This window comes from Cygnus atratus, chromosome 3 (assembly GCF_013377495.2).
Source record: "Cygnus atratus isolate AKBS03 ecotype Queensland, Australia chromosome 3, CAtr_DNAZoo_HiC_assembly, whole genome shotgun sequence".
NCBI lineage: Eukaryota > Metazoa > Chordata > Aves > Anseriformes > Anatidae > Cygnus > Cygnus atratus.
Window position 1 is genome coordinate 79729280 of NC_066364.1, and position 26838 is coordinate 79756117.

A 26838-nucleotide genomic window follows, 5' to 3' on the forward strand; every position below is an offset into this window, starting at 1 on the left:
CAGCTGTGAAATAAAGCTCTTTCCAGTAATTTTCTTCTTGTTATTGTTTTTTCTGGACCTAAGACTGGGAGAACAGGTAGTTAGAAAAACAAGCATGAGGTAGCACTCCATATTTCCTGTACAAAGGACAAAGGTGGAAGAGGAGTGCACAGGCTCCATGCTTTGACTGAAAGCTCTTCTGCTTCTTTACATCAGGGTAGCCAGAGTAGTAGTGATCCTTCAGTAAACCGGGATAAAAGAAAGGTACAATAAATCAGATTTCTTGGTAGTTATTTGAAAGTTTCACAATCTCTCACCATTTGCTTTTCACCACTAGCAAACCAGTAAATTCCGTTTCTTGCAGTTAAAAGCAGAGAGTGAAAGAACAACACAAGCTGCTTGCAATTTCTGCTTTGCAAGAGGACCCATAGCTATGGGCCTGGCAAAGCAATTTGAGAGTATAAAACAGTGAGGGAGAAAGGGAACAACTACAGGGTGACAGACACACACAGGAAAAAGACAACAGCATGACCACGCCAGCCTACTTTGGTTTACTTTTCAAAAATGCTAAGAGCACGGGTCAGGAACAACAGCTTCGAGATGCCTCCTCAGATACTGTTCCTGTGTAAAAGGTAGCAAACTTCCCTGTGTCTTAGAACGTATGATAAATCAGATACATACTGGGGTGATAGCTCTATAGCCAGTAAAAGAGTTTATCATCGTTTATGTGAGCAATTATTTACAGTAGTGCTAAAATCATGCACTGAACTTAATCCATTTCCACAAAGGGGAAAAGAAATCAACATCGCCATAATATGTAATAGGCCTGAGATAAGATAAACCACAAAGGGAAACTACACTCTTGTGCATGCTACAACGCACTCATCAGCAACTTTATAACAGAAAGGCAATGTTTTATTCAGATGGAGAGTGACCTAAGAATTGGAAACCCATCTGGGCCACATTCAGAAATGCGATGTTCTGCATTGGTGAAAAAGAAAAAGAACACCTTTGCTTTTCAATACTGAAACAGTATTGTGCAAAGAAAAGGCCTGCCTGTCTACCTTTGCATAAAGTTGTATGATTTAATTGCTGATGTTTTCAAAATACAATAGAAAGAGTTCTTTCCTTTAAAGTTCCCAAAACATACCACATATTCTTCCTCAGGAACAACTGAAGTATTTTTTAGTTACACAGATCTTCCCAATTGGAAGACTATTGCACCTTTAATAGGTAGCAGGTAAGTTCTATTAGAAAGTACTTACAAGTAAAGGAAACCTTTCTTTCTTTTAGAAAAACAATATGTATGTGACAGCACACATCAATAGCTATCCTCACCCTGCTCAGTCCCCAGTAGGTACTGCAACCCTTCCACCACTGCCTTAAGATCAGCATGGGAAAAACTGGAAAACAGGATCAGCCTCTGAGCTTCAATTTCTATTTTTCGTTAGTTCCCACTGGCACAGCCTTTTGACTACATGTGCTTTTTGCTTAGTGACTCAAAAAATATTTGTTAGACTTCCATGTCGATATTTTCACGTTAACTGGTCTTTGTTAAACAGAGATTTTAAAAGCTGAGAAACAAAAGTGTTGCCTATGTTAAGTTATTATATGCTGCCAAATATTAATTAAATATTAGCCTTGCTAATTCGTGTCAGGTGTGTATCTATGCTATTTGCTAACTTCACTTGCCTCTTCCTCACTGCTGTTATCCTCTTTTTCTTTTTCATCTTCTTCCTCCTCCTCAGCTTCACTGCTGGAGCTGTCTTCTTTCAATTCTGTTTTCCAATTACTAGGAACAGTTCTGTTTTTATGAAACTCAAGGGCTTGGTCGAAAGCTGTAAGAGGACGAGCATTTGTTAATACTGCAGGAAGAATCAATTTCAGCAAATCTTTTAATCAAAAAAAAAGTAGTTGAGAGGAAGAGAAGACTGCTAACGAACTGTTCCACCCCCAAATTCAAAGAACCTCAATATAATCCCCATTGCCCATCATTATTTGTCTTACCTAGTCAAACCAGCTTTGTCTTTTCTGCACATCAAATTACTCAGAGCTATTATTAGGATTATTACCATGTTAGTAACTACACATGCAAACAAGGACCTTATGTATTAGGCCATTCATTAATACTTGAAAGAATTCTTGTTCCAACAGCTGTACACTGTGGTTTACATACACTAAACAGGGAGAAGGAGAAGGAAGAGGACATGAACACAAACCCATTTTAAGAGTTCCATCACACAAACTTAAGCTTTCAAATTAATTTACAGTTCCAGTTTCTTGACAGTGCATAAAGATACCTGTCTCAAACCTATGAGGAGTATTATGGTACAAATAGTTCTAAGAAGGTCTAACACAAAAGACCAAATACTAAATAAAACTATAAAGCCAGCATGCACTGTACAATTACATCCTTCATTTGGCACGTCTGTGTTTAAAACAAGATAAAATGCTTTTTCTTGTTTTTTGAAGAAAATTGATCCTCTATGCTTTCAGTAATGTTTACCTTCAAGATATATAGGATCCTTTTCTGTAAAATAATTTAAGCTTTTTTTTTTTTTTTAAAAAAAAACACATAAGCCTATCTTATACAAGTTTGGTTCAATTTACATTACAAAGTAAGAAGGCACACACACAGACACCACTTTTCATAAGGAAATATATTTTTACCTTGTTTTAACAAAGCATCAGGCTTTGGGGAAGTTTCACTAATCTCCCGGACATCTTTTCTTGGCACAGAAACACTAGATAATTTAGAAAAACATGGAAAAAAATATTAAAATAACGCAAAGCACTTTTAATTTCTACCGCAACTATACCCAAAGAAACCCATCTGAACAGGAACTTGGGCTTGGGGAGAGAGGGCAGGGGGAAACTTACACACACTTGACTGCACACACACTTATGTGCATTTCTCCATTGACATGCATTGATGCATAAGTAACTGTCAAATGGTACAGGAAAGTGATAGCCTAGACTTAGTAACTAAACTACAGTGAAACTGTTAAATATTTCAGTATCTTTTCTGTAAAAGCATTCTGTTAAACCAAGCCAAGGAAAATAAATAGCTGGAGCTTTTTAAACAAGAGCTAAAACCCAGAAAAAAGAATTGACGTATATCAAGCTTCCTCCCTGACCAATATGAGTTTAAGAACAGAAGAAAGCTCCCTATTCTATTGTAAGTCCCATACAATTTGGTTTTCTAGGTTTCTCTGTCTTACTTCTTCATTTGAATAGTATCACATCTCTTTTTGGAAAAGATGATAATATGCAGCTGTAGTCTATACTGAGACAAACATATACCTTTCTACCTCAAAAAAGTAATTCTGTGCACACACACATACATACCACAAACACAGACATCTTTCCATGGCTGGATAAACCCATGGCCACATCTCTGAAAAGCAGTGCCCTGTTCCAACCAGAGCAGGAAAAATAGGCTCAAGTTGTTCTCAAAGTCACAAAATACTGCTTTGTTTGCCACAGTTGTAACAATGAAATTAAAACTAATATAGATTTATGTACTTTGTTGTTAACAACAGGATGCAAGGCTAATTCTGTCACCATGTAGGCCATTGACAGTTTCCTAAACATTAGAAAAATCTTCACAGAAACTTTTCGAACTGATGTTATTAATACTTTACCCAGCATATCTCATACTATGTTTCCCTCAACTTGGAGGCGTTTCATTTAATCAACCTCTACATTCCTACTCACAATTTGCCATCCTTGAAAGAGCGAACGAGAATATTGTCTTTTTTCACTGCAATATCATCACTACAATCTGGACAAACCACCTGCAAAGATATTACACAAACACAGTTTAGAGAGAAAAAGGAGTAACAGGAGAGCAACAGTATTCAGCAATGCTTCTCAAAAATATTTTGGGCTTATTTCTCTTCAGCAACACCGAGATGAGAGCAATTGTGATCCCTCATAACACAGAAGTGATAGCCTCCTGAAATTACTGAACGTAGATGTCCATACTTGCTTCCTGAAGGAAACTGGCTGCTGCTGCCAGAGACATGAAAAAACAACCTCCTCACAAACACGAAGTACCTGCCATGTCACCAAGGCTGATTCTACTCCTCATCCTAGAGGGACCGAACTTTCACCAAACGCTGCCACCTGAATTAGAGACCTCTTCTGAAAAACTTCTGAAATTGCAAGGATATCACAACCCACAGTTTGGGAAAGGGGGGAGGACACCACAAACCTTGCAGGATTTACAAAATGCAACTTTATAAGAGGACGACTCATAAGTTACCTACCTAGAAAAGTGTTTCAAGTACATACGTTATGATAGGCTGTTTAAATCAAAGAGTAAATTAATCAAGTCTAGCACTGATACAACATATTAATTACTTGTTGCAGTTTTATAAGCTTTTTGAAATGTGCTAAACTAGTATACAAGTCACTAATTTAAAAGCTTCAGGAATTTAATAATATACATTACTTACTGAAATTTCAAACTTTGAGAACAGAAAAGCAGCCCTTTCCATCTCTTAACACTTTTATAGTTAAAACTTCTTAAAAAAACTTAAAACTTCTCTTAAAACTTTTATAGTTCCCTAAAAGTTAAGAAAATTCCAGCTGCTATGAAACCCCAAGGAGCAGCAAATTACCAGAGCCCTAATTTAGTCCCGGTAAATGCCTCCTCTCTTGTACCAATTGCTTCCAGTCTTATTTTTTCCATCAAACACGTGAAAGATGCTACGTGATAGATTGTTGCCTTCCTTCTTACATAGGTCACCAGCCACGGTGTTTTACATGTTAGAGTCAAAAGCTCCAATTGATCTGGAAACAGTTGTTAATCATACAGCACAGGCTAAACAGCATCGAAGTTTTAGCAGTCAGAAATTCATTCACAAGTTGAAAAGCCACTTAACACTATCTCACCTAGTACCATACATCAAGCAACATCATCTCTATTTTGCCTGAATCAAGTTTTCTTAATTTCCTTGCAAAACAAAATCCACTGCGTTCACAGGAGGATGACAGAGATGATCCTATGTAAGCTCAATTTTCTGAAAATGCTGCAAAGAAGATTTCCTCTCTGCACCTTCCAGAAGCCTTTAGGTATATATTAAAAGCCAGCAATACTATAAAGCTTACCAAATCACACTATCTCACATGAGGAGCAAATACCAGGCCTTTTTAAAATTACAATTAGCTATTGCTGTCAAAAAACACCACACAAAAGAAACCACCCACACAACCAAAAAATGCATGCAGGATTAAACCAATGTAACCACCAAAGACTTAGAAAATATATAAACCAAATTTAAACCTCTATGGTTTTAGATTGTAATTTATAAATGTATCTGGCTATAGGACTGATATCCAAAGTAATCAGTTCCTACTACTAATCTTGACTGTTCTTCACCGTAAAGGTTTAGACTAAATCCCGAACTTTCCACGTTTGTGCGGCTTGTACAACATCCACGTGTTGTAACATAAACCATCTCTGTCCACAGTATCAATAACAGTGAAATCTGTCCACAGTATCAATAACAGTGAAATATTTTGTGGATACATACTCTTCAGAACATTAATCCTGCATTTTCATTTCATTATTCCCATAGTTCACAGAATCACAGTTAGCCACACCGTAACATTTAAGCAAAACCAGTCGGTAACAAAATAAAATTACTTTGTTGATAAAGTGCAGGTAATCACTTATAAGGTAAAAGAATGGAGAGGCACAGCTAGAAGGGGGGGGAGGAAGCTGTTTGGGGCATAGATCTATTCCCTGGCATAACCTTTCAGGTTACATACAGTACGATGTTTATTTGCAGCGCTATAAACCTCATTACTGAAGTAACAGTTAATCTAGGATAAGCTATTTCAGAGTTAAAAAGCTCCATCTTCAAACTTCCTCCTCCTACTACTTCTCATTCATTTCAGGAAACTCCACAGAGAACAAGCTATTCCATTCTCCAAATGACAGCTAAAGAAAGAACAGGGTGTATCTTTAGTACTCCTTGGGAGAATAAGCAACAGTTCAGTTAATCTCTAAGGTCTGACCCACAGCTATCCTGATTAGTAGCTCTACTCCATGCATGTAGAATGGCTAACAGGGCCTGCCATGGAAACTGCTCTCAGTTACGTGCATGACCAGAAGGACCAAGCCAACAGCGTGACATAAAACACGTCAGCGTAACTGACCACTGCTCAAAGTACAGCTGCGTTAGGTACCAACCAAGAGGGAGGGGATATTGCACCAATTTGGACGACAGCCTTCAGGAAAGAAACAGCTCGATTTTCTTGTCTGTTACTGCAAATTTCTGTTAAAGCTCCCTTTCATTAACGTGGCACCTCCTTGCCACATATACTGCCCTCTCCCTTGCTGTAAAAGGAGCTTTAATGACTCATTCTCTCCCACCAACTTTCCAAAGGGAATCCTGCTGAAAAGCTTCTGGACTGCATTAGGAGACACAGGAGGTGATGAGTAGAAAGTTACAACTGAGAGATACTGCACACACTACAAAGAGTTAAATGTTACAGCAGCAGCATTTCAAAGTCTGAGCACAAGTCTTCCCAAAATTAGATAAAACATTTTCAGCTGTGAAGTTCTCATTGCCAGGGAGAAGTTATTCAAGAATTTGAAATTAATAAAATATAAATGAAAAAGCCTAGTACTGGAGGTACCGCATATGGAAATACATTAATTTCTAAATGTATAAGTCGGTCTACATATAATCCTTAGACTAATAGTGATATTTTATTACAGGTTTATTTGTAAAAAAAAAAAAAAAGTGTCTTTAAACAAATAAAGATAATTAAGATTTGTACTAAAAGACTCTGACATTATTTTAAAGGAATTCATTGGCAATTCTCTACTACCTACCTAAAGCAAAAAAAGAATAAAATCAAATGTTTTTAATCAAATAGGTTTACACTGGAACTAGAAAAATAATGTCTACTTAATTACTAAACTTTCCATCTTTGTTCTTCTCATACTTTCTCCCTTGATAAAACCTGGCAATTCAGAAAAACTATATACGATGGCATAGGTAAAAAAAACCTCAAATATTATTTCAGTGGTACTACTCAAACACACGGTCGAGCTGGAAGTAGGCCAGCTAGCTCTGGCTATTTGGAAGAACTAAAGCCATTTATCAATGGCTGTGTAAATAAATGCATTCACATGCATAGCATTTCCTTTGACTACTATGACACTCAATTTTTAAGAAACATACTAACAGTATAGACGAACCCACTGAAGAGGAAAAACAACACCTTTCTTTAATGCCTAGAAAATGCATTAAATTCTTTGCAAAATTCAAAATAAAGATGAAAGTCTTACCAAGGCTGGAAACCACAGAGCTTTCTTTTTATCCACACTGAAGCAGTCCACACACACAACTTTTCCTAGTAACTCATCGCTTTGTTTCCTATCATCTTCATCTTCATCGCTGGAAGAGGATGAAGATTCTTCTTCAGGACTAAATGACAGAAAAAGACTTAAAACTCAACTGCTCAAATCTCATCTACTATAATTAGAGGTGAACCAGAGCTAACTATCTAAGAAGCAAAAATGATAGTGACTTAAATTGAATGGTATTTTAAGATAAACGTGAACAAAAATATTTACAGGGACAAAATAATTTTATTTTTTAACTATAAAACTATTCATAATACCAAAATATTACAAGCTCAGAAACCCACTGTCTGGACATTCAAAACTAATTCTGAACAGCGTTTCACTAGGACAAAAATACTGTGGTAACTGTAGTTTTGGACCATCATTAAGTGAAAATAATTTCCCCCCCCCTTTTAATGTCTCTGTTTTTACTTTAACAGCCATAGTCTATAAACCTGCTGTCATCTGTCATACAGAAGACAAAGTTATTCTGAGAGAGGACAAATCTGTGAAGAAAAAACATCAGCTACAAAGATAAATAGCAAGAAGAAAAAAAGTTGTTTATTTATCCTGAAACGGGGTGTGTGTGTGTGTGCTCAAAGATCTGCAGTGATACATTTCAGTGACTGCTTCAATTTCACATTGAAAAAAGTAGATGGGCCAAGGCACAAACATATTTTGATTCCAAGAAGGTTCCAGCTCATTTTTTGGCTGTTCCAGTAGAAAGTTACACCTGATTTTAACCATATGTGGACTCAAAATGTAGAAAACTACTCCAACTAAAATTGCATGCAACCAATTAAAAATATTCAGCACCCCTGGCTATATATAAACACATTATGTGTATTATTCTCTTCTGTTATTATTATTTGACTATTTCTTTAGACTACTCACTTTGAAGGTTAATTTTCAGAAAATACACAGCATGTTCAATAAGCATATAATGCAGAATTTTAAAAGCTATCTTCCATTTTTCATATAACTACTTTTGTGCAAAAAGCTCAATATTAACAGAAGACTCACAGTTAGCATTTGCGTAATGGATGACAGCTGTTTTATAGCCTAAACTGAATTACTGTTTTATTTTACCAACCTCAATTTTACATCATTTGCAGCGCTCATAAATAAAAGGATTTTTCCCCCCAACATCCTTTTTTAAAAGTGTTTATTTCTTTTAAAATACAGTATAAGAGTCTTTCAGGCTGCTTCTTGGGGTTTGAGAATCTCTTGTGGGAAGAGAACAAAGCTAAGGACAAGAAAAAGCCAGGACTACCTTAGAGTCTACAGCCTAGCTCAGTTCACCAGCATCTTGTACAATTTGTCTTTTTACCCAGTTTGGTCAGTATGAACCATAAGATAAAAATAAGCATCCTGTTTCTGCCATAACAACACCCTGTGTAGTTAGGTAAACAGAGAAGACAACAACTCAGAGACACCAAGGAAGCTGCAATCATGTCTGCTGTGATACGTGCCAGCTTATTCAATCTTTCTCCTTCAGTACAGCAGAATAGTAAATCAATATTCAAGTAAGTTTGTATCACCTGTACAAATACAGAGCAATATTTATGATCAAAAAGACAAAGCAATGAAGGATAATCCAAGCATGACGACTCCCTTTTTATCCCTGTCACTACTACCTCAAAACTTTAAAAACAAGAGCAAGAGCAGAGTCAATTGAGTATTTCATAATGATTCTTCAAGATCACAACCACCAAAAACTCTGGAACCCAGGAAATCAAATCATTACCCTTGATCTTGTTTTTTTGTTGTTGTTTTTTTTTTTTCTATCTGTAAGCTTTGCTCCAAACCATAACATTGTTCATCTATTTCTAAAAGCCCTTCAAAGACCTTGCAATGAGAAACCAAAAGATACCAGGAGGATTCCAGTGCCTTCTACAGACCTCACATCAGCTAGAAAAAAACTGTGTTGCAATGGCTTTAGTTTAAGTCCAAGAGATTGTCTCCACTCACTTGTCAATACCTGCCACTATTTCAAATACTGATCCCATGAAGACTTGCAATTCTTGCATGCACTAATACAGGGAAAACTGACTTTCAGTCTGAGTGCTGAACAACACTTTTCATATAGCTTGCTCTTTTTTTGAATATACGACTAATAATAAAAATAATAAATACTGGGAACTTCAGAATTGGGTAAGAGCACAGACAAAGACATTAAACTTACATGTGATTGGATCTCCTTCCCCTGTTTGTTTTCTTTCCTATAACAGGAGTCCCAAAGTGTTCAGGATTTGTGAGTGGAAGCTGATCTAATGTCTGTTGAAATGAAAAAAATACACGTTTATACACACTAACAAAAAAAGGCAAAGTTATTGTCCAAAACGTAAGTTTGGACAACTTGGTTAAAGTAATTTTGTCAATACAGAAACTGTCTCATTACAAAAGTACTTTTAAAAGCAGTGATGTTTCTGCTGTAACAACACATTGTGTCAGCAAGACTACTAGAACATCAACAGAAGGACCTCACAGACCTCCAGTATCTTCTTCAAGGCTGCTGTTACCTGTTTAAAAGAATCATTCCAAATTTGAAGGCTGCTGGTACACAGATTTTTTCGGTACCACAAGCACCTCTTTTCATTCTTTGAAAGGCGGCATAAAGTCCTCCAAAATAAACATGTTCCTCTCAATTACACTTCCGAGTTTTGTGTGAATTTCTAAATGTGAAACATCAACTAGAATCTCAAACATCTTCTGCACCAGGCAGAACTGAACTCAATAGATATAATAAAATTGGCTTTTTAAATCTTGAAGTAAATTACTTGTGAGCATGGCAGACACCCTAACAGATCCTGTAAACACTGTGAAATCAGAGATCAAGTTAAAGCAGTATCACAACAAGATAATCGCGTGACATCGGTCTAATTGCAAAAGAAGTTGGAGCTGCAATTTTCCCTGCTAAGTAGCTTTACAATCATGAGGTAATTATTAGAAACACACAACATGCCCTTCATTGAGAGTTGGTGACAATGAATTGCTTATCAGCAACTTTTATCAAGACATCAAAAACTATGATAAGAATGATCATAAAATGAAGGTAACAGGAGTCACCTGAACGTAAGGTTTCTTTCAAACTGACAAAATAATCTGAACTGACTCTTGTTCTGCCAGCTGGGTTGCACATCTATCTATCTATATACACGTACATATACACACACTAAAATTTTCAACCCACTTACTATAAAGTAAAACTCCTGAATCCACATTAAAATAGTATTTTTGTAACTGAAGCAGCCTGATTTTCAGGCATGCTGATCATTAATAACAAGGAATTAATTGGAGAAACAATGCAATCTTTAAAATTCTGGTATTTATATCTGAATCCAGATTCAGGCTTCCACTCAAGCCCTCTTTAGATTTGCCTAATCCTGATTTACCATTCTAGAAGGTATCTGAACCTTTACAAGAATGCAGAAAGTAGGCAAGAAGCTAAGCTGACTACAATAACAAAGAATACTTATACAGAAAAAAAAAATACCTTACTGCAGTAGCTTTCCAATAAGCTAGCATGTTTACATAAATCCACCCATCAGTCCAGATTGTGTTACGTAATAAAGATGAAAAAGCCTTATTCCGAAGTTTGAACTATTTTAAATTTGCTACAAATATCTGCACACTTAAGACACAGACCTCCCTTAAGACATGAAACAGCTTTAAAATACTGATAAACGCCTTCAAATCAACAGGTAACAGCAACTTACGATTTACCTAAGAAAAAAGCACCGACCTTTTAAGTTTATTGGCTATCATGAAGTAACAATCACTTAAAAATCCACAAGAACTTAAATATATCTAAAGATGTACGTTTATTATGTACAATTTGTGATTTTTTGCAATGAATACTTACAGATATTTTTAAATTTGTAAAGCAAAGTAGTTATGTGATTGCTGCCTTTTATGTGATCCCCAATCCATGGACCATTAATAATATAAAAGTGATAGATGTGAAACGTTGATTTTCTTTGTTAACTTACACAGTTTGGTGAAATTCAACTATATTACTTGGTTTAAAAAAAAAAAGCCATACCCTGTAGGCTATATTGTACATAATCACCATTTTTAGTAGCATGGATGTACACAACATACTGAAGACTGAATTACTAAAAATATATCACTTTAAATTTTTCCAAATTAGAAATTGTATTAAAATTCTTCAATTACCTCACTTTCAGCAAAATGTCGCTCTCCTTTTAAGCACAGCGAAGAACGCCTAAGAGTCTTCTCATCACCATCATCAAATACTGTCACCAGGTAAGAAGCGAGGCAGGGGGAAAAAAAGAGTTGATCTTTTATTTATTTTTACAAAAAATCAGGATATTAGTAATCAATTACTTTAAGTGTCAGAAAGAATGAGATAAGATCTTCCTGTAGCCAGGCCTTACAAAGCTGTACCTGGATACTACTACATATCCAGTAAAGCATTTGCACAGACTGGCCAAATACTTAAGTTGCTGGCTCACTGTAGTTACTCCATGCTTGCACATGTTAAATGGAATCTTAACTAATCAGTAGTTAAGCACATACAATTTATAGACCAGCACGCAAAAATAAAAATCAATACAAGCTAGAAATGAAAAACAACTCTCAGCATTTTCAATTTTTACAGAACGTTATTTCAAAACCAGAATTCCTACAATCCTCAACTGGAAGCTACTCTTACTGCTGAGAAACACAGACTGACATATGGAGAAAAAAAAATTACAGTTCAATGTTATTTGAAAGTTCAGCATTTCTCCCTGCTGACCTCATTCAGCTAACCTGTAAAACAGCAGCGATAACAGCCTAAGGAGGATGACAACAAACTGGTCAAAGAACAATCATCAAAATCAGGTGTTGTAAGAGAACTGTGGAGCTCCCGGCTTCTTGGCTCCATGCTACTTCTGCTGTCACCAGGCTTTATTATCTCTAGCAATTGAGCAAGGTCAACTGGAAAGAAGTTTGTAGAACAATTGGCTTCAGCTATGTACTTCATCCATTTAAATCCAGAAATACATCGCACACATTCAAGGTGGTATCTTTAGAAGTCGATAAACTGGTCATATAAAAAGTAAACTTTTATCAAGTTTACTACAGGTACTTAATGGATGAAAACTTGGTGACAAGTTTTAACTCAGGTAATGCTTGCACTGTTCAGCGCGACAAGAATTGACCTCCTCTCCGGCCCCCAACGGTGATGACAATTATATTCTCGTCCCCGCACTGCAGTGACCTTGAAGACTTTCAGGGGCAGGGAAACAACCCCAAGATTAGATTAAAAAGATTAGATTAAATGTTAAAGTTTCAGCAAGTTCTTAACATGTCTCCTTCACCTTCATTCAAACTTTCTCTTCTGTCAACAGTGTCTGAATCAGGCTCAGCAGTAATCTCATTAAAATTCAATCATGTGGTAGAAAACTAAAAATACATAAACACTTTGACAAACAAGAGCCAAAATAACAGTGTTCAGAGAATGGCTGTCAACCAGCAAAAGACGCCTGGCAAGATCAGAACTTAGTTTTCAGCCATGTCTGACTATCAAATAGTGGGTGCCATACTCTAGTTTTAACATCTATTAAATACATATATATATACACACACAGAACTCCCAACCACTACTTATTTGATATAAAAGAAACTCTTAACTAGTTCTGAGATCTTTTTTCATCCTTATGTAACACAGTACTATTGATGAACAAAGAAAAACTACCCCTTATGACTACCATTCTTTGTTTTACACTGCAGTAATTGTTGAGTACAGTATAGTGATAAAATAACAACCATAGATGCACATCTGACACTTCAATATTTGTTGAAAAAGTATTAAGGGCAAGAACTGCACAACAGAATACACAGATTTTTGAGCCGCATCTCAAATGGTCAACATATAATTGAGCCCTCCCTTTGTTAAGAGAAGTAGAAGGCAACAGGTTCCTAATTCAGTTTGTGTTAATTAATGTAACTGAGTCTCCTTACATAATTAGAGCTTAAAAAAAGTCTATCCTCTTCAAGGGATAAGCTGACTACTATTCAGAACTAGGTAGGTAGCCAGGTTATGTATCCTGAGTGGTAATCTGTGGCCTCTTCCCTGCCAGAGGGATCCTTAATCTTCTTCCATAACACAAATACATTCGACCAAAAAGCTTCAACCGCCTGAAAGACTTGTGCAGCCAGTATAGCACCGATGGCTTTAATGCATGTGACGTTCAAATCTAATGTGGGCATTCTCAAAGCAGTCTACTAAGCAGACATATAAATGTGTATTGCGTTGTAAAACACCAAACCTGAAACTGCAAGAAAAAAGCAGCAAGGTAATGATGAAAAGAGTGCAAAAGGAGGTGAGACTACTTCTGCACATGTACAATTCCACATTTTTAGTAAAGCGATATTACATTTTTTTTCCTCACAGTAAACAATGAGTTTAAGTGTTAAGAGTATCACAAACTTTCTGAAGACACGTTTGAATAATGGAATAGTATCAAGTTACCAGGATTAGTTTACCTTGTGCTTCTTGACAAATTTTTACAGGACAGGCAAATAAACTATGCACACCGTGTACACAGATAACTTTGCCCATGCTAAAGGCTATACTGGTAGCTTGTTGTTTTTTTGTTTTAAATTAATTCCCATCTTCCTTTTGTAAGAAAGAAGTAGCACAAAAAAAAACTTACAAGTGAACTCACATACAATTTCTATTTAGACAACCTAAATAATTTAGTGTTAAGAGAGTCTTCAAGCAGACAAAACGGTTATCCTAAATTTCACACACTACTGCTGCAGTGGCACAAATGGTAATACATTAACAACTTCAGGAACGCTACTACTTCAGATCTGTCCTTCTACAAAGTTTTGTGTAGTTTGTTTTGTTTTAATCAAAACAAAGTAACTTTATTCATAAAACCATTAATAGCGCAAATAATTTGATACTTCTCAACAAGTGCTGCAATTACATTAGATAAATCTGCTGGCTAAGAAGCGTGCTAATTCTGAAATTTGGTAAATGCCAACTAGCCCTTGAAGCAGGACTTTCACTCAGATCTACAAAGTCATCACGGTCTGCAAGGTAATTTCAAACCCATTCCAGTCACCCTCCTGACAAAGATTATTCTAATCATCCACTGCTAGAGTCAATTCTCTCTTAAAGTGCATTACACAGTCAGCAGCTTTTACTGATTCTGCAAGGTCAACATGCTTTTGTCTACTTTTATCTATAAAATAAGGTTTTTAGTCTCAACACTTACATCTCTTCTTCCTCTTTCTCAGACACGGGATTATTGGCAGTCATGTACTTTGATTTACAAAAAAAAACATGACACCAACTTTCAGAATTTAATCTGCACTGACTCCTATCTTTTTCTTTTTGCTGAACCGTTAACCTCATGCTTTCTCAGAAGCATAAGCATGGACGTACAACAGAGATCTACCAGCTATACCATTTTGTTCTTTAAAGCTCTCACATCTGATCTACCTCTATACTAATTATCAGAACTAACTATGATGTTAGTTTGTGTCTTTATACCCCATGTTTCAACCCATCCTAGCCTGGTCTCTCCTTTACTTACACAGCCTACTTCTCCAACAGGAAAACAAGTATTTTCTGTAGCACTTACCTGGAAGACTGTATCTAAACTCACAGCTCTATTCCTTTCTAAAAGGACTAAGGCTAGGGAAAGTTAGTCTTTCCCTAGTTGTTCAACAGCACTTTAGCAGTAACAACCCTTAGTATCCTGGTGCAAGTAAACCTTGCTAAGGTTTCAAGACCTGGTCCTCATCTTCCCAAGTCCTGGTTATCTATCAAGGAGAAGAATACACAACTTCAAGAAACAGGTCACTTCCTACAATAGCTTTAAAATTACCAGTGCACAGATGGAATATATGTTATCATTCTACCACTGACCAGTTCTCCCCAAGATTTATCTACTGATACATAGCATCAAAGGGTAAACCCATTTCTCTAAAACCTATGGAAAAATAAATAAATAAATAGATCCAAGGTTTGCTTGTTGGCACGTGGATACATCATCTAAAGCCTGAAATGTCATATTCTAGAATAGGCAAAATGAATAGAAGGACTTAAAATGAAAAAAACACCAAAAAAAACAAGCTGTATCTCTGGTTTCACAGGAGTAGTTGTCAGGGCAAAGTCTAAAAGTAGGGAAAAGTATGTATTGCAATTTGAATTGTGCAAGTGTGTGTGACAACATACTTTGCTTCAGAATATTTAATAAGAGCATATTAAATACCTAAACAGTACCCAATTATACAGCAGCTCACTAAGTTTGTATCTTACATCCTAATTTCACCTTGTGGTGGGTGAAGTTTCTTATAAAAACCCAAAGAAAGAAATTTTGATTATTTTTTTTTTTAAATGCAAACTTTGAATGCTTATATAAGGGTCTTCAAAAAATTTCTCTCACCTTGTTTAAGACATGTCCAAGAAAAATACAGGTTACTGGCTTAATTTAAGTCAGGAGTTTTATTCGAATACATAATTATTTCTCTTACCTACAGTGTACCAACTTGCATCTGTTAATTTGTTGATCACTGCTTCCTGGTAAGTTCCATCTGGATTCTTCACTTCCACAACAGTTCCCACCTAAAATGTAAAAGCCACTTAGCACCAGACAGGTTCTAAAACAGACAATGAAGTTTACACTTCTGTATTCATCAAACAGAATTAAATTTCTATAGACTTCGTTAAATATACCACACCTTTTCAATTTCATTTGAATCTGCTTGTACTCCTTAAAACTTCTTTCTTTCATTCCACTAAAATAAGCCAACTAACTGAGCTGATTATTTCCTGCCAGCAGGTGGGGAACAAGAACCAATCTGAGTGATGTCATTCTCTTGTATAAGAGCTTGCCCATCAAATCCTCCAGCCGAGTTTTCCAAAGCAACAGTAACTAAAAATCAGAGCCAGCCAAACTTCTTAGCTTTAAGGCCAAGAAGACGAAAGAGGCTTGCATCAGCCAGTATGCTGTATCCCCTTTACCTACAGAGGAAAAAATTAGCATGAAAAGGAAGCATATACCAACGTTAGCTTTGCAGCATTACCTTTCATGCTTCACAAAACTATCTGGCCTAGGTAATAAAATGAACCTTCCTCTTTCACTTCATACTACGCATACACATTTATTTCAAATGCTGAAGAATGCTTTTCAAAGTGTTCACAAAATATAAAACAAATGTATTACCTTTAAGGGACCCTTTATGTGGTCATCCTGCACTTCCACTGTTGAAGAATCATGTCTAAAAGTTACCTAAAAAAATATAAATCAACTGACAATCACTTGATACAATTGAGCAGCATAAGCACATGCAATGTCAATAGTCCTTCCCTTACTCTCATCATGCAATCAGTCACCACTATCATTTCACTTGCTGAAACTTTCATTCATATATTTTAGAAACAACAGGAAACAATTTCTTAGTTACCAAAACTGGTTTTACCTTTCACAACAGACCTATTACCACCAAAGGAACTGACAAACAATAGATTACCAACAATGTTTAACAGCTCAAAACAATACTTGCACACCTGTCAATGATTTGAATTGTACTGTTCTAGTACCACAGCAAAAAAAGGATGAAGTTTCAGAACTTAGGAGCATAAATAACTGTGCAGAAACATTTACATTTCAATGGTCTGAAATCAAACAGTTTTAGCACCTATATCTAAACCCATATCATGGTGCATTTTTTTTTTTTTTTGCTACTGCTGCTGGTTGAAGTGCATTTTCTTCACGTACTGCTGAAAGACTTGTGTGAAAACATACAGGGCACTGCTGTCAACTGAACAAAATGAAAAACCCAAACAGAATGCTCCAGTTTTTCAGTTAACGTCAGCCTAGCCGTTGAGATGCTAGTAACTGGAAATAAATGTCCGGATTGCTAAATTTTCATTCTTCCAAAACTTAAGTAAAGCCTGCAAGCATTTCCGAGGCATTTTCACAAGTCACTGGCTGTGTCTTTAACCCAGCACACACTGTCAGGAAAATATAAGCCGGAAATTCAAATTTATGATTACATTACCTGCAGCATCTGATACAGATATTGATCATTCATTTCACTCTGAACTAACTTGATCACACACTAAGTCAAAGGATCTATGCACCTGAAGTTTTTTGTTTGTTTTTTATCCCCACTCTGGTTTTAAAATCCAGGGAAACCCTGAGAAAACTCTGGCATTACATATATATACACATTTTATTAACACACACAAATGATGTTCTAAAGCTCACCAGAGCACACTTGTTTGCTTTAAGTGTATGATGTTTTATTTAGTACTCACAATAGCTAACAGTAATACTACATTAAGTTGGAGAACTTGGTTCACAAGGGTGCCCAAAATTATGTTCTCGCTATAGTTGAGGTTTCCTGTGCAGAACACAGTGATGGTGAAGTTCGCTTCAGAACGGATACTGTTTTCTAACACCACTTCTCCTACTTTGACTCCTCAAGAGTTAAGTTTAGGAGTTTTGTAAGCCTTGCAAGAAGGCAAACAGTTGAGAATAGCACCTAAAACCAGGACTGAGGAAAGCCTACCTTGACTGGCTGATTAGAAAATAAACACACTACAATGCTTTACTACCCTCAAGGTGTTACTTCATGAAGTAGTTATCTTGTCCATCTTCTGTTAAAACCACAGCAATACCTATGAAAGTATGTTCTTTTTAGAGCTGCATCATCCCACCTACGGACGGTAAATACTTCCTGTCTGACAAACAGACACAAGTCATACTTTGTAAACTGAGAGCCACGCAGAAGATTCTGGACAGGGATTAATAGAGCAAGGGCCAACCTTCTGAACTTCAGCCTGATGGGGATTTATCTAGAAATCAAAAGTTCAAAGTTTAGATGCAAAATAATCTGACACCTGTGGTCACTCAGACGAAACAACCAGTGTATCAATTCTGATTTAGAGGCAACTGGTTTAATTAATTTTCTGTAATTATCTTTAATGTGTTTCACAGCATAAAGAAACTCTATCCAAAACCATGAGCCAGCCACAGTGTACTACAAAAGAAAGGAGAACACATCAAATTACTACTGTGTATTCCTGAACGTTTTCTCTTTTTAAAATGTTTATTAGGAACGTGCCTCTTTTTCAAGAGATTTTGATACCAACAGTTTTCACTTCCTGAGATTTCCAAACATATTTTTAAAAGTTAAAAAAAAAAATTTACTGGGTATTAGCAGAAATCAGATCTGACCAGCAGGTCATCACACTGTTTAGATTCGGGTGGAATTTCCCTTTTCTTCACCTTCCTGAAAGGACAGTCCTGGTAAGGCTCTTTGTAGCAGATGCTCTGCTACTTTCTATTTAATAAAGACAGACACTGAAAACAGTTTCGTCTGAAATTTCTGTGCAGGGTGCCCAAATACAACTGGTGGGTGGGGATGATGGTGCTAATTGTGTTTTAGAGTACACTGTCAAAATAAACTGGTTTAAATAACTAAGAGAAGCTCTAACCGATCCTATGAAGAGGGAGTGGCCTACCAGTAACACCAAAAGTTGTGTTCTTTAGTCAGATTTGTAGTGTCCTCAAAACTTTTCACGAGTCCAGGCAACTCTCAGTTTTACTCCTTTACATGGCAACATGTGTAATGAAGATACACTGTTTAATGTAAAGTTCTTTACCATGTAAGTGTGAAGTATGGCATCTATTGACAATGAAGTGTTAAAACACATTGCACTTGAGTTGCATTAAATAAAAGTTACTAAATTATGTTGCTGATGGAAGAGTCATTATGAAGGCACACCTCAAAATATTCCAGGAAGCAGTATTTGACAGATGAAGAAAGCAAGTAAAAGGTGAAGTAATTACGTGTATTTTACTTTCCCGAAGATGACAAAACTCGACACCAGGAAAAAAAAAATGTTGCTACCCTCCTTTCTCAGAGCAACTGTTTTTGAAACTTAAATGAAAGGCTCAAACTAAAATTTCTCTTATGAAGTTAACTGAATTTTTGGCAACTAAGAGGGAGCACCCAATACAAAGAAGACTAAGATATATAATGTGTTGGGGCCAGGAAAAAGTCTGTTAAACAAGTGGAAAATAAATGTAGCAGATAAACTATCAAAATTCCAAAGTACAGTTGATAGTAAGAATTCTGCTTAGACTAATACTGGAAAAAGCTTGCGCCCTCCAGAAAGAGGAAAAAATTAAGGGGTCACTTAAGCTTAGGGTTGATACACTACTGGTGCAGGACAATCAGAATAAAGAGATATTGATACTGTACTCACAGACAAAAGAACAACAACAAAAAACCCACACCAAACCACAAACCATGACACCACAACACACATTACTCTACAAAGGAGTAACTGTACAGGTGCTTAACTGCCCTAAGTTATGCAGTAACAGATAGTGAAGGCTCCCTCTCTCTCTTCCACCTCCTGCAAGACTTTAGACACAGCCTCCATAAGCAATTCAGACTGAAAATTCAGCTACACTTCAAGATCTTGCTGCAAAACATTGCAGTCACCAAGCTGCAAGTAAATCCATCCAAAAATATTTCTCAATGGACACCACAAAAGTGCAAGTGGCCATCTAAGAATAAGAAGGTGGGCTGAAAGTCCTATAAAGAGCTGGTAGTAGTTAGGACTTCACCGATCTGGGCACAACACAATTCCTGTACTTAAATACTGACACTTCACACCTAAATACCACTACTTAATGGCTTAAATTCAATGGTGCTGTAAAACATAAACCAGCTCATGCTGTTAATAGCTATGACTAATGAAATGAGAAGACCACTCATTTGCTCTAAAGGCTTTTTAAAGACGTCAGATTTAAGACTAGCATCTTCTCATTACAGTCAACATTAATCATCACATAAGTGACAGTATCCTTTCCATCAGGGCTTTTGGAGGCAGTCTGCCCTTACACATAGTATAGGCAAAATTGGCCATAGCATGAGGGCAGGTTCAAGCCTGGCACAACAATTTATAATGGAGACTCTCCTATAACATGTTACCTCCACTCACAGGGCACACATTTTTCACTTCTTTTTACAGTAGATAAGAAAAATACTCTGCCAGTATAACTGTGTTGCAGAGCAACAATATAATTTCTTTTTTATAAGTACTTTTGATCCTTGCTCTGATATAACTCTGTATAAGGTTAAGAGGTGGAGCAGAAAAATAGTACCTGCTCCCAGATTAGAAGCTTTTAGGGCAACACTATCCAAACTGAAATCTAAGGCCTTTTTACAGCATGGACTTACTGCAAAATAAAAACAAGCTAAAATATTTTTTAATATTCCTAAATGAACAAACAACAAATAACCAGACAAACAACTTTAAATTCCCAATGGGTGTTAAAACGTCTCTTACATTCCCCCACAATTTTTATTTCTACTGCATGTGGCTTATATTGATTCAGTCAGTCATTAACTAGAAACTGTAAAGATTAGGTGAGATTCCCTGCTTGCTATTCCGTAGGACTTAATACGCCAAGTCTTTGTTGAAAGACAGCAGGACTTCATCTTATTCCTGAAGCATTATCTAGTTGCCTCTGCAAAATGGCAGTGACCTGAGCTCCTGAAGTAAAAGAAACCATATTAAATCTACTTTTGAGAAGCTTCATCTATTTCCCAAAGACATTGTTCCATACATAAACCTACATTTGTCATTTTACAGCAACTACTTTAAAGTCAGCCTATGGCACTGAAGGCCACAGATCCTGGTGGCAGACAGATGACAAAGCAGTGAAGGAAACATAATGGATCTAATTGCATGGGGAAAGGTGGGGGGGAATCCCTGGGGAATCCCTCCCAACCCCACAACAAAAATACGCTTATTGTTATTGTAAAGGCTGTGCTGCCATCTCCAAGAAAAGGACTATGTTGAACATACGTTACTTCTTTTCCCAAAAGTATTTGCAGGAAAACCACATACCTTGACTTTGACAAGTCTTTTTGCTGTCTTGATCTTGGCTTCACAGAAGGCTCCTCTATACTTAGCGCTCACATCAGTGCCCACTGTGAGATAGGGAGGCTCATCAATGGCCTGGAACAGAAAGGAAAACAACTGTTTTTTAATTGCTGGCCGCTGGCAATACAGCTATCATCGTCACGCTAGCTTTTTGTGGACAGCGTTACAAAACAGCTCCATAAAACTTAACCTGACAGCATATGTGTATCCCAGCAGTAGAAACACAGAGTGCAGCACTAAACTCATGCAACGACTACCGTAAATATAATAATCTGACACCACGGTTGTCTGCAACAAGTCACCGCATAAACCTCCAACCTCTGCACCACCAGGGGATGCAGCAGGCAGCCAGCCCTGCTCTAATGGTGAAGGCCAACCAAGCATTTCCACCTTCTCCTATAATTGCCTCAAGATTTGAGGCATCTCTTGAAGACAGTGGCGTTTGTTTTATTTCTCTCAAATACTAATGAAAAATGAGCCTGATTTAAGTAGAACATTTCTGGAGAGACTTTTTTTTTTTTTACTCTTGAATAAAGTAAATTATGTGGATGGATGCTTGCCAGGAGCGTGTCCTGAGGGACAGAGTACAGCAGGAGAATGGTGATAGAATGAATCCACAGCAAAAGTGAAGGGCCCAGACAAAGGAATAGGTTCTGCAACGAGCAACAGGAGGAACAGGTAACACCGAAATAGGGAAACAGAAGGAGGGAAATAAACGTTCCGGGGGCAGGGGTAGAACAAGAGTCCAATTAGCATGAGTGGGCTCAGGAAGGCTCTGTTCCTTCAGAGGAGGTCCATCTCCTCTCACCCAACCTCTCGTAGTGTCATCCGCGGGAGGAGGTAGCAGAACCACCTCTCTGGATCACTTTGTAGAAGCTGGGTCAGAAGACAGAAGACAGGGTAGATGAGCAACAGCAATGAGCTACATCTCCAAGAGCTGCAGGCCTCCATGCAGCCCCAAATAACAACTTTGGAGAGAGATCTAAGCCCCTGCCTAAGCCCATGTGATGTCTATGCACCCCTAAAGATTCAGGCACAGATTACAAGAGGCAACTCTGGCACATCCAGGCTCTCTGCAGGAAGAATATGGAGATAACACAGTCCTCTATAGCTCTCCAAGCTACTGTTGAGGCTGTGCATGTCCCTGGCTGTTTGCACCCAACAGCAGGTAGCTCCCCCTGGCTGTTTCCAGCTCTGATAGGACACAAGTAAAGGCAGGCAAGTAGGTACCTGGATACTTCAATGTCTGTCTTTGGGAAATGTAAGTTTTGCCAAACTTGAAATCAAGTGACATGAGCTGCTACAATGTTAACTCCGTACTAATAACATTTTATCTTGACTCTTCATTCAAGCCTAACACTCATTTTAAGGTAATAAAATATATTGAAGAATACTAAAAGATTGTCACCAATATACTCCGTCAAGATCATCAGAAACATGAATGCTCTAATGAATCCCAGCCCCCCTTCTCCCTCTCCACATGCATGCTTGACTGCACTAGAGTAGTATATCCATGAACACATATCCATTTCTATTACAGATTTAGTAACAATAAAATTCAACTGAGATTAAATAGGTAGCTGTTAACAACGCTGGGATTCAGAAATTCATTTCCTTCTTGCTTCTGTAACAGTGCAAATATAGTACTTGCCTTCAAGGCAGGCTGAAGTGCTTTACTTACTCCTCTTGGAAGGATGCTGAGACAGGGACTCAGATGGTGATAAACTTGATTTTGCTTAGTGCTCTCAGTAGATCAATTGACTGTTTCACACAACATAAATCTGAACAGTGGAAAACAGATTCTCTTGCAAAGTTAGTAAAGCTCTACGAGGGGAGCATCCTCCTGATCTCCCCATTCCTTAGTGAAGAAACTCTTCAACACTACGATGCTGATAGTCTTTCATGTCAGTTATCTTCTAAACTTCATAGGAAGTGTAGACTATCGAGATTATTTTAAGACAGATCGCTCTAAGCATGCTTGTAGCTAGAATTCTCCCATAAACACACACTGCAAGAGCTGGTTGCGTCAGTACCAGTCTATACCTCCCAATACAGCCAAACAAATGATCTCAAGGATGATCTCGAGGACAGAGTCATAATGTTAGGTTTAGCTTATGGAAAATAAAAAATACCTTTTCTTCACTACTACTGAATCTTAATTAAAAAATAAAAATAAAGAGAAGAAACATTTTGAAGCTCCATTCTTTGACTGTTTGGAAGTCTATGGATGAGAAACAGGCAACTCCACAACATCAACAAACTTCAAAATAGGATTTCAATTTCTTTTTTATGAAGAGTTTAATCAATACAACTAGTGATTAACTTATCATTATTATGGCTTACTTTTAAAAGTTTCTTCCAAAATTCATGTGAAGAACAAACATCTGCAAGAATTGATCTCTGTTACTCCCCCAGAAGTTAGTTTTGATCCTTAGTCTAAACCTCCTGAAGCTACTTTTACAATGGCTAACTCCTTTCACTGGCATTAGTTAATATTTAGCACTGTAAATAGAGTAATTGTGAGGAATGCCAAACATATGGACCATTTGCTTAACCACTGTAGGTACGTACTAGAAATACAGTATCAGAGTGGCTTTGACATAAATATTTATACCAGTGAAATACACTTCTTTATTAACCACTATGAATCATTTAGACATTTTAAAATATCCAATTGCCATTGGAAATCTTTAATGGATGCACCTAGGAAAGTGTTCTGTGATTTTAGCATTCCACTGAAAGACGTATTAAATGATTTTTTTCCCCTAAATCGCCTAACTGAACTTTTCAAAATACCTCCCTCATTCTGGTTGATAGTATCAGCTGAAAACGGCAAATTAAAACAACCAGCAAGACGTGATGCGTGATGGAGAAGGCAAACTCAACATGCAAACAGCGATGATCAAAGCCTGGCATCCGTTTCATCTAATCCGTGCTGTGACTTTGTCATTTTCACCAGCTCTAGATGAGTCACCTGTTCTCAAACAGGTTTCAGTCAATTCCACCAAAATTAGATGGAGATTAAAAATAAGCACGCGGCTATTTTTACCTTCCTGTTATTCCTTCTCGGCTTTGTGCTTACGCCATTTAATCGACACCCTCACACCCAGAGCCAACGCATCCCCGCCCGTTTCACTCTGACACGCTTTGGCAGGACGTGCTTTCAGCCTCTCTGCTTCCTAGCGTCGGCTACCAGAAACACACCGCGCACGTTACAACGCGGCTGCCAGCTGAGAACGTGATCCGGTAACCTCGTACCAGGGGCACCCTGAAATCAGCGCCGCCACCTCCGCCAGGGGAAGGAGGAGAGGCAGCGCGGGGCCGCCCCGGCGCAGGCAGCCCCGGCAGGCGAGGCTCCGTCTGCAGACGAGGACGTTGGCGGCCCCAGCATCTCGGGCGCCGGCACCGGAGCCGCCGAGGGGCCGGCAGGAGGCGGCGGTGGCGGGGCGGGCCGGGCCCTGCGGCTTTAAGAGCGGCGCCGAGAGGAGGGGCCGGCGCCGCCAAGCTGCCAGAAGTTTCTGGCGGCCCGCGGCGGGTGGCCGGGGGCTCGTCGCCGCGCTCGGCCCGGCCCCGTGAGGCGACTCCGGGGAGGCCTCCCGGCCGCTCCCGCCCGGCTAACGCGGGGCTCTGGGGGGGGTAGCCAGCCTCCTGCAAAGCAATTCCCCAAAAAATTCTGATTGTCAGCCGTTTAAGTGCTGGCTCCGTGTTTTTACATACCCCTCAAGGCTGTTCCAGAGCTCGGTTGGACGAGTCTTTTTTTTTTTTCCTGGACGTTTTGGTATTTTCCGACTACGTGGGATGAAATCATCCTCACACCTCTTTCAGCCGTGCTGCATGACTGTGCTGGAATTCCTTTGTGAGGTCTGTCATGCCATGCAGCAGCTGATAAAGCTTCTTTACATTGTCCTCTGCCTCTAAGTGCTTCTAATACACCGTGTGCGAATGCATTATTTCTATCTCCTCATCTGTATTCCTCTGCACCGCACACAGGATGTTCCAAGTAAACCACATGAAAACAAGATTAAGCATTCAATCTAGAAACACAGCAGACACGCTTAGGAGGAAAGCCTGCAGGACTGCTTTCAGATTAATATGCCAGGAGAAAGCTGGGCCTGTACCTTCCCCCTTTGTCTCTCTGACAAAGTTTGCAAAAAGCCAGGATTGCATCTTGTATTAAACATTCAAAATGCAGGGCCTATCCACTTTACAAAGCTCCCAAATCAGGAAACTAATGAAACATTTTCAAGAAAATAAAAAACCACAAACTACTAAAAAGTAATGACTGGTTTTAGTTTTCAAATTGAAATCTAACATGTTTGTTTTCAATAACCAAGGTTTACAGAAAGCCTGTTAAAGGCCTTCTCCCCTGCCAGGAACCCAAATTAAATCTTTAGGTTAAAAAAGAAAAAAAAAAAAGCTCAATACCTTACTTTTTTTTCCTTGTTCATATTAAGCAAGAGAAACAGTGGAAATACTTTTTTCTACCCTCCACGCTCTGTTTAAAAGTTCTCTTTCAAAAGTGCTCTCTCATGGTTTGTGCATCTGCCCTATTTCCAGATGGAAACACCCAGTTTGCCAGCAGGACCATCACACACGTTACTATTCCAACTAAAGTCCCCCAAATTAACATTAACAACCAACCAGTAATACCCCACTACTTCAGAGCAAAATCCAGCCAGATCCTTAAAGCTTCTCATGAACAGCCAAAGTTTCACGTGGCTGATGACAAACCCCTGTTCCGTCCTGCAGAATTAGCAGCACCCTAAAGCCAGTCAACAAGGGGTCAGAAAGTTCGGGGGCAACGATGGCTTGAAAAACCTCAGATTTCAGAAGAACAGCATTTGGGGGTAACAATGGTAAATCCAGCTTCACACAGATAACTTTTGAAGAAACATTTTCATGAAAATCAGGAAAAAAACACAAACCATTAAAACACTTTCTCCCCACTTACTAAGATACTTAACTTCACTGAAGATTATAGCTAAGATTATTTGCTTAAATATTTTCAAACTGCCTTAAGTTCCACCCAGTGGCAGAGACCTGCCCACACACTGCAGAATCAGGCTCTTAAATAACCAAAATCACGGAGTGTGAGCAAAGAGTTGCATTCTTAATTACAAACTCAACCTGTTGTGGTTGGGAGGACAGTCAACTGTCACTCGGGCAGCAGCCACTCAGGAAAAGCCTATTACTGTGCCATATTTAATGTACTCAATTTGGCAGATAACCTAAGCTGATTTCAAATACATTCCTCCTATCCTCAGAGCAACACGTTTCTGAAAAATTCTAAAAACCTTTCTAAAAACCTTTCTAAAAAAAACTGTTACTGAGGCACGTAACTCCTCAGAGAGGAATGCAACATTTGAAAAAAAAAGAAAAAGAAAAAGACTGAAGCCAAGAAGACTAAAAAAAAGAACACTGCAACAGGAAGCAGGATTAATTTTTCTGGAAACTTGCAAGCTACAGCACAGAATGAAGGGCAGTGCTGTTCTTTTACATGGAAAGGCTATTACGTGAAAGCACAAGGGGAAGAGAGAGGTTTAGGCAAATTTACTTC

The 26838-nt window shown here is 38.0% G+C and overlaps 1 protein-coding gene across 1 annotated transcript in view; it reads right to left on the reverse strand.

The window, feature by feature from the left end:
- The window catches only part of ARID4B (AT-rich interaction domain 4B), an 89831-nt gene that overhangs the window by 38328 nt on the left and 24665 nt on the right, over positions 1-26838 (reverse strand). Inside the window, 9 exon segments of the mRNA XM_035559696.2 lie at positions 1672-1817; positions 2650-2723; positions 3697-3776; positions 7289-7427; positions 9531-9622; positions 11525-11604; positions 15845-15935; positions 16537-16602; positions 21246-21356. Coding sequence (XP_035415589.1) covers positions 1672-1817; positions 2650-2723; positions 3697-3776; positions 7289-7427; positions 9531-9622; positions 11525-11604; positions 15845-15935; positions 16537-16602; positions 21246-21356 — 879 coding nt within the window.